At 42.1% G+C, this 7941-nt stretch overlaps 1 protein-coding gene across 1 annotated transcript in view; it reads right to left on the bottom strand.

The window, feature by feature from the left end:
* Positions 1-13: 13 nt before the first annotated feature.
* The window catches only part of PLEKHM3 (pleckstrin homology domain containing M3), a 154460-nt gene continuing 146532 nt past the window's right edge, over positions 14-7941 (bottom strand). The window contains exon 8 of the mRNA XM_019523451.1: positions 14-1928. Coding sequence (XP_019378996.1) covers positions 1751-1928 — 178 coding nt within the window. The 3' untranslated portion in view covers positions 14-1750. The remainder of the gene's footprint in view (positions 1929-7941) is intronic.

Raw genomic sequence — 7941 nt, 5'->3', positions numbered from 1 at the left:
AAAAAAAAAAAAAAAAAAAAAAAGAGCTCAGGTTCAGCCATTTTTTCCCTGGAAAGCAAAAAAGAGAAAGAGAAATACTGATATCTGAACAGGAGAGAGTGCAACTTTTTTTGGCCAACCACTTATTTTACGTGCTATGCCTGCTTTTCCTTTCTTTATAATAATCCAGCAATTAGCTTGATATTCTATTGAACAGGGCTCTGTTTTCTGCTAATATCTGATGCTGTTGGGTCAAGCAGTTATTTAGGAAGTACAGACTGCTGGCCCGCAATTTAGCAAACTTGCTTGGTAGCAGTGGCAAATAAATGCACATGCATACTAGTCTGTAAACTTGTCTCCTGACACTGTAGTTGCTTTCTACAAATACACACACAAACACATACATATGTAATATGTAATATACATATCACTGGAGAAAGAATGAAGATATTTTATGGATTCAAGCAGAGGGGATCATGATCACATCTCACTAATAATGAGACAAATTAGACACTGTCAGTGGTGACTTGTTTTCCCAATCAAATAACAAATTCTCTTTTCACAGCAGATATTACTTGCTGCAATTACTTTTCCAAGTACATCAGGCAGAACATGAACTATTCTTTCTGCATCGTAAGTTCCTACTGAAGTACCAAAATCCCTTTGGATCTGCCTGATGTTGCCATGGCTCAGTGCAGCCAGTATACAAACTGCACAAGAAGAATGCAGCAAAGAGATTGAATTATGTTTCAGGAGTTAGGAAAACTTTATACATTTTTCTTAAAAGGTGGGAGAGGCTTCTTTTCCTGTCGGCCTAGTAGATTCAGGTGATGAAAGCATATTTATCACGTCTTTGAGCAAAGCATTGTTCATTAATTTAAGGTGATTAAAATATACCTTAAAAAGGCTTTGACCATGAAATCAATATGGATTTGAACCAACATACCATTGATGGAAATGAGGATGTGGCTCAGACAGACAAGAGTAACAAGTGTAAAATTAAGCGACGGTACTTCAATGACAGGGCACAACTGTGCTTCAATGAAAGTCACCGTTGACCCCAAAATATAATTATCCCCCCACCCCCATTTTTATAGTATTTTGCTAGGACAGGTATAAATGTATGGGCACACCTAAAGGAATTATCCTGGGTTTTATGTTTGCAAGCATCCTAAATGAGGAAGTTAGATGTGACATTTTGTTCAGGGAGCAAAATAAATAAATAAATCCCTACATGCTCTTTCCTTAAAGTGGCTTTCCATGCATTGACATCGCAAAGAAGAGGTGGGCTTAGCACCACTGCCACCTTCTTCGGTCCTGCAGAACGCTTCATCAGAACCTCAACCAAGGCTAATAATAAATAAAATACATAAATATAAAGTAGATGATTCATGGTTTCTGGGTGAGCCACAACAAGAACAAAAATAATAATTAACCACAGGTCTTGGCAGGAAATATTTTCTGCCTTAAGGAAAAATCTTCTCCTGAGGTGGAAAAGAAAAAGCTGGGACCTTCATTAGCTGAGCATAAAGCATTTCAAGTAAACCACATTTTGCATGAGACCTAGTGGTTCAACTTCTCCGCAAAATGTAATTTGGCTGTTGGTATTTTAAAGCCCACCTGGTTTCATGGCCCTTTTGGCCAGTACTAGCGAATAATCAAGGTGAGACATCATCTCTGCAATAAGATTTCTGCCTGGCTAGCTGAGCAGCTGCTTGAGTAGGTGAATGCAGAAGAGGATCTTTTGTAGTTGCCAAGAAACTGAGGGAAGTCATGTGTTCTGGTAGGACAGCTCAAACATGGTGCAAGACTCCTCCATGCTCTCGTCCATATTGAGTCTCCTCCAGAAGGATTTCTGCTTCTTCTGCAGCTCTTTGCGTACACACCTGGGGCAAGGGACAGACTTCACTTTGCACTCAGAGTGGAAGACAGCGCCACAGCTCTCACACCTGCAAACACAAATCAGTTCCATCAATGAAAAACACACAATGACCAATGTTGCTGATCTGAAAAGCCATACGGAAAGCATAGACTGTTTGGGCAACTCAGAGCTTTTAAAACCCATAAAAGGTGGAGGAAGCAAAAAGACACTAGGGTATACACGAGGGCAGGTTCCTTAGCTGATGTAAAAGGCCTTACCCTCTGCTGAAATCAGTGGGTCTGGCTTCACCCATTTATATCTGTTGAGAATCTGGCTCTGAAATTTGTGCCTTGCAAACATAAATTACTACAATGATTAATGCTTATCTTTTTAAAACAGCAATATCAATATTTACCACAGAACAGGTAACTTCATCTTCTATAGAGAAAGAGATAGCCTGTTCATTTATGGTTTCTTTGATAAAAAAAAAGCAAATGCTCTGCGTTAGGTTGCAAACAAAAAGTGACAGCATCCACTTCTGTTAATGCGTATTTCAGAGCTTGCAACAATAAAATTCTGAGTTTCTTATTGGAATCCCACTGCTGTGGTCAGCTGTTTTCTGAAGTGTAAAAGTGTGGCTCACTTCAACAGCTAACACTGAAGTATTCAACAAAGTATTCAAAAAAGGAGCACAAAGTTCCTGGGTAGTGTTTTCTGTGTGGCTTGTCTTATGCGAGAAGTCAGACTAGATGATCCCAACGATCCCTCCTAGCCTTAAAATCTATGCAAACAAGTGCTTTTCTTTTCTAAAATATGATATTATGACTCAAAAGAACTAGATGTCCTAACAAAAGTGATTGGCTTGTTACTGAGCTGTTCAAAGACAATGAAACATTAACTTCACAGCACATCAGTTCTGAATTACGTATCTTTGTCGAGCAGTTTTATGTAAGAGCTATGAAAACGGGAGAGCTAACCTATTTAAAATTCTCATCTTTTCCAAAGTGAATAACCAGCTATAGTAATGATCTGGCTTATCAGCGATTGTTTGGTATCCAAATAAGAAAAGGGTTGTTGATGCTACTGATTTATAATCTTAGATGAAGTACTTCTATTAAATAATGAACACAATAGAACAAGAATCTTTGATGATATTATTCCTGTAGTGGTGCTGCTCACCCGCATGGTTTTACCACAACTCTCTCAGTATCTGGTGTTTTTCTTAGGTCCCAACTGGTGCAGTCAAGTGACTGCATGAGAATATTGGCTTTCATCTTTTCAAAAAATGAAGTTTCTAGCCCTCAGGCTTGCACAGACAAGCATGCAAAAGTGAGAGATTGCCTTGGAAAGGTCAAGAAACCAGAAGACAAATATGAACCAATCATACTTGATTTAAAAAATCTCATGGTTTTTGAATCGTAGGATTTCCAGTACCGTGGGTGGTTCTTGCAGAAACAGAGATTTCCTTTTGTCCATTTCCTGCAAATGCACCTCTGCTCCAACTTAACAAAACAAAACAAACCCCAAACATAGGTTGTCCTTATTTCCTGCTCTCCATCTATATACATATACAGCACTGTCCAACTTTCACCGGCTATGCAGTTTTAAGAAGTCCAGATTAATAGAAGCAGAACCTCAAACAACATGAATTGTCACCACTGCTTTGCTATCAAGGAAGCCATAACAATACCAGCCAGTGGACCCTTCTCCTACACATGGCTAGTAGTTCTCTAGCACCAAGGTCTAGTTATATACCTCGCAGATTTGTAGCCAAGCGCATAATTTTTGAAGTGTGGGACTGGCCCATATACAACCAGCTTCCTTGGATGTGCACGTTCTACTGACTTCAGCAGTCATGTTACTAAAGGGGACCAACCACGGTTGGGGGAGAGGGAAGGGGTGGCACGCACGATAGCCACAACTGCAGTGGTGGTGTGCTGCTGGGATCAGCACTGTGGCAGCCAGTGCTGCCCTGAGTACTGCAGTAGCTGCCCAAGGTGCAGGGTTGCCCAGCTATGCCGCTGCTTCAGGATAACTACTCACATGCTTAAAGTTAAGCATTTCCTTTGGCGCTTTACTGGACTGTGACTTCAGGGAACCAATGCAGATAAATAAGAGTGACAGAGACAGAAAACACAGCTACAACTTTTAAACTTTACATCACTCTGAACTGACACTAATGGTGATTTTATCAAGCTAATTTCCCCTTGTTAGTCAGCAATTTACAATTCTCTGGAAGTTGCTAGAGGCTAATGATTGATGATGAATGTAATTTTGTGTTCATTCAGTGCCACTCCCTTCCTTCTCTTGATAATTCTCCCTAGCACTTGGGGAAGGAAAAAAAAAAGGTCATCAGAAAATGGTGTTGAAATCAAGGCCTGCAGGATTACAGGAGAACCAAGCACACCTGTTCTGGCCAGCCAAAGGTCATCATCAGAGAAAAGGATTGCTGGCGAATGATTTTACAATTGAAACCAATTCATTGTTCATTCTGTAATACAATAATAAAGATCAGATGGAGATAACTTAGTAACATTAACTTATCACATAACTAAAAGAAAAAATACATTTTGATGCAGAGGATGATGATCATAGAGCAGGCGTGGACAAAATGGTGGATGCTGCCAGCAGCCAGACTCCATTTCCCAGCAGCCCTTGCCCATGTCGCTGTGGCTGGTTTCCAAGGAGACCCCAGGAATGGCAGTGCCATGACAGGCAGAGGATCGCAGCTTTGCCCCGGCTCTGGACCATGCTGTCTCCAATGCAAGATCCCAGCCCTGGAGCAGCTCCCCGCTCAGCTGCGCACTCTGCCAGTGCTGCTGGTGCCGGTTGCCATGAAAACCCTGGCCCTACACTGTCACAGCCTTGCTGCTGGGGTTTCCATGGAAACTGGCTGCAGTGATGCAGGCAGGGGCTGCTGGTAAATGGTGTCCACTGTAGGCCCGATCTGGCCTGTGGGCTGGACTTTGCTTGTCCCTGTCAGAGTCACAGAATTGGAGAAAATGAGGGTTGGAAAGGACCTCGGGAAGTCACATCTAGTTCGCCCCCCTGCTCAAAGCAGGAACTAGATCAGCCCAGCCAAGGCTTTTTCTAGCCAGGTCTTATAAACCTCCAAGAATGGAGATTCCACAACCTCGCTGGGTAGCCTGTTCCAGTGCTTTACTACCCTCCTAGTGAGACAGTTTTTCCTAATATCCAACCTAAATTTCCCTTGCTGCAACTTCAGACCACTGCTCCTTGTTCTGTCATCTGTCACCACTGAGAACAGTCCTGCTCCATCCTTTTTGGAACCCCCCTTCATGTAGTTGAAAGCCACTATGAAATCCCCCCTGTCTTTTCTCCAGACTAAATAAGTCCAGTTCCCTCAGCCTCTTCTTAGAAGTCATGTGCCCCAGCCCCCTCACCATTTTTGTTGTCCTCTGCAAGATTCTCTTCAATTTGTCTACATCCTTTCTGTACTGGGGGGCCCAAAACTGGACACGGTACTTGTTTGATGATGATGATGATGATGCATGGGATATATCCATACTTCATTAAAGCTTTTGACACTGCTTCACATGGCATATGGCATCCTCTTAAGTAAGGTGATATGGCCTGGATCAGTGGTTAACTGGTGGTTGGCAAGCGCAGATACAGTGGAAGGTCTGGGTGGTCAACTACCCCCTCTGCTCTTCCCCCCCAGCATTTCTGTGATGTCAGGCAGCATCATGCTGAGTTTCACATATGCCACCTCTCTGGAACGGGAAACAGCAGAGCTGCCTTTGGGCACCACTGTAGGCAAGCTAGTTAGCTCTGCTGAGAAATCTCAACTAATTGGCCCAGGAGCAGAGCCATGCTACTCTGTCGTTTTTTGTTTCAGATCTAGCATATGCATAGGTAGCTTGGGTGGCTCCAAGTATGCACACAAGAGGAACACAAGAGAAGTAGATGGTGGGACTTTCCGTAGAGCTAGGAAGGGGCTGGCTGTAAAGCAACTAATAGAGTTGGGAGACAAGTGGACTGTGGCAGTTCTTCACAGCAGGCAGCAGGGTGGCAGGTGTGGGTAAGTGGACCACGAGGTCAGAAGAATGCTGGTAATTATACGACCAATTGGAAACCATAATTAAAGAGTAATTTTCAATGGTTCACTGTCACACTGGAAAAATTTATCAAGTGAGGTTTAGTAAGAGGAAGTCCAGGGTTCAGTACTATCCAACATTTTCATTAATGACACGGATGATCAGTTAGAAAATACACTGATTAAATTTGCAGAAGATAGGAAGCTGGAAGAGACTGCAAGCACTTTGGTGGACAGGGCTGGAATTCAAAAGGTTTTGACAACTTTGAGAAATTAAATAAATAGGATAGAATGCAGTAACAAATGAAATGTTAGTGTGTGGGGACACCAGCCTGGTGCCAACACAGAGGGGGAGAAATACTACTCTTAAGTAGAAGTAATCAACCACACAAAAGAGGGTTTAAGGGTTATAGCAGATCACAATCTGAACAGGATCAGTAATGTTATGCTGTTCTAAAAAGCCAAAGTTACACTGAGAGCATAAACAGGAGTGTCATATGTACGGCATATTAAGTCATTCTTCCACTCTACTCAGCACTGAGGCAACCTCTGCTGGAAAACTGCCCAGAAAGATGGGAACTAATTTGGCAGAACCTGCAGAAGAGCAATAAAAAGAATCAGCGGTCTAGAAAACATTACCTACGTGGGAAGATTGAAAAACCCGGGTTTGTTTAGGTTTCGGAAGTCTGAGGGGATCCATACCACCCTTTAAATGCATAAAAGATGAAGTTTAGAAAACCTTCTCCATGTCCACTAGGGATGGGGCAAGCAGCAATAGGTTAAACTGCAACAAGAAGTTAAGCTAGAACTAGGAAATTTTCTAACTGTGAAGTGAAGCACTGGAGTAGAGGTTACCTAGAGAGGTCAAATAATCTCCATCATTGGAGGTTAAAAGCAGTTTAAACCAACGTCAATCAGGAATGGTTCAGGGATAGGGGGATGGATCAGATGACCTCTCAAGGTCATTTCCAGATGTATAGTCTGTGATCATTTGTTGTGTACTAGCTTTTAGGAGCAGACCCCAAAGGGCTGGATGCTATACAAGCCTAGAACAAAAAGATGACCCTTGTTCCTAAGAGCCGATTGCACTATAAGGCAGTGTAAACAACTGTAACACAATGTGTAGATGAGACTAACAGGATTCAATATTAAACCCTAAGGATGTCAACGCTTTTCACAGATCACCACTTTTACTTCACCAATGATGCTTGCTTTGAAGCCCCAAGATCAGGCTACTGATAATAATGGATTGGATAATTAAAACAGGCAAACAAGGCTGATCACATGTTACTTCTGGAGGTAGGTTGGGATATTCTGTTCGTCTTTGCTGAATGTTCAGGTCTTAGCAACCTCATGGTACTGGGAAAGGACACAGACACTGACTTTCAATGGATACACATGCATGTTTAACAGTTGGAACATCTTTTTACCTCCTCCCCAGTGTCTTAAGGTGAATACCCTAAGGCTAGGAATCAGCACCAAGTCGTTCTGGGTTTTTCCCCCCCAGAATGGATGAATATACATTTGGACATTCAGCTGCCCAGAATACAGTACTTACTTTGGCAGTAAACATTCCCACAGGTTCAAAAATACTAAAACATCAACACTATTTTACAGTCCAATCACTGACTCCACATTCAATTCAGCACTGATTTCAAAGCCCCACATCTGGCTTTTAAACGCTCTAAATGGCTGGGGCACCCCTATCTGACATTTTCAGCCATGTTTTTATTAGTTTTTCTAGCTGCCCTACTGCCAATAAGGCATAGGCTCTTTGTTGGGGGTGCCTTTACATAATAGGAAAAAGCAATTATATACACACCATAGTAAAATGACTCATCTGCTACAACAATCAACTACCCCATAACTTAAATGCCATTAATAACTACAAGCCTAATTGGGAGAACAGCTCAATGGGTGAATGCGAGGTGATGTGATAAGAATGTGAACTGAACTCCAAAAGAAAATCCTAACCCAGAAATATCAGAAGCTACAGATGCCAAAACACTACAAATTAAACTTTCAAATGACAGTCACCTGCATA

This window comes from Gavialis gangeticus, unplaced genomic scaffold (assembly GCF_001723915.1).
Source record: "Gavialis gangeticus isolate Ggan-Ray unplaced genomic scaffold, GavGan_comp1, whole genome shotgun sequence".
NCBI classification, from domain to species: domain Eukaryota; kingdom Metazoa; phylum Chordata; order Crocodylia; family Gavialidae; genus Gavialis; species Gavialis gangeticus.
The sequence above is the reverse complement of the archived record's forward strand: the minus strand, read 5'-3'. Positions and strand labels throughout refer to the sequence as shown.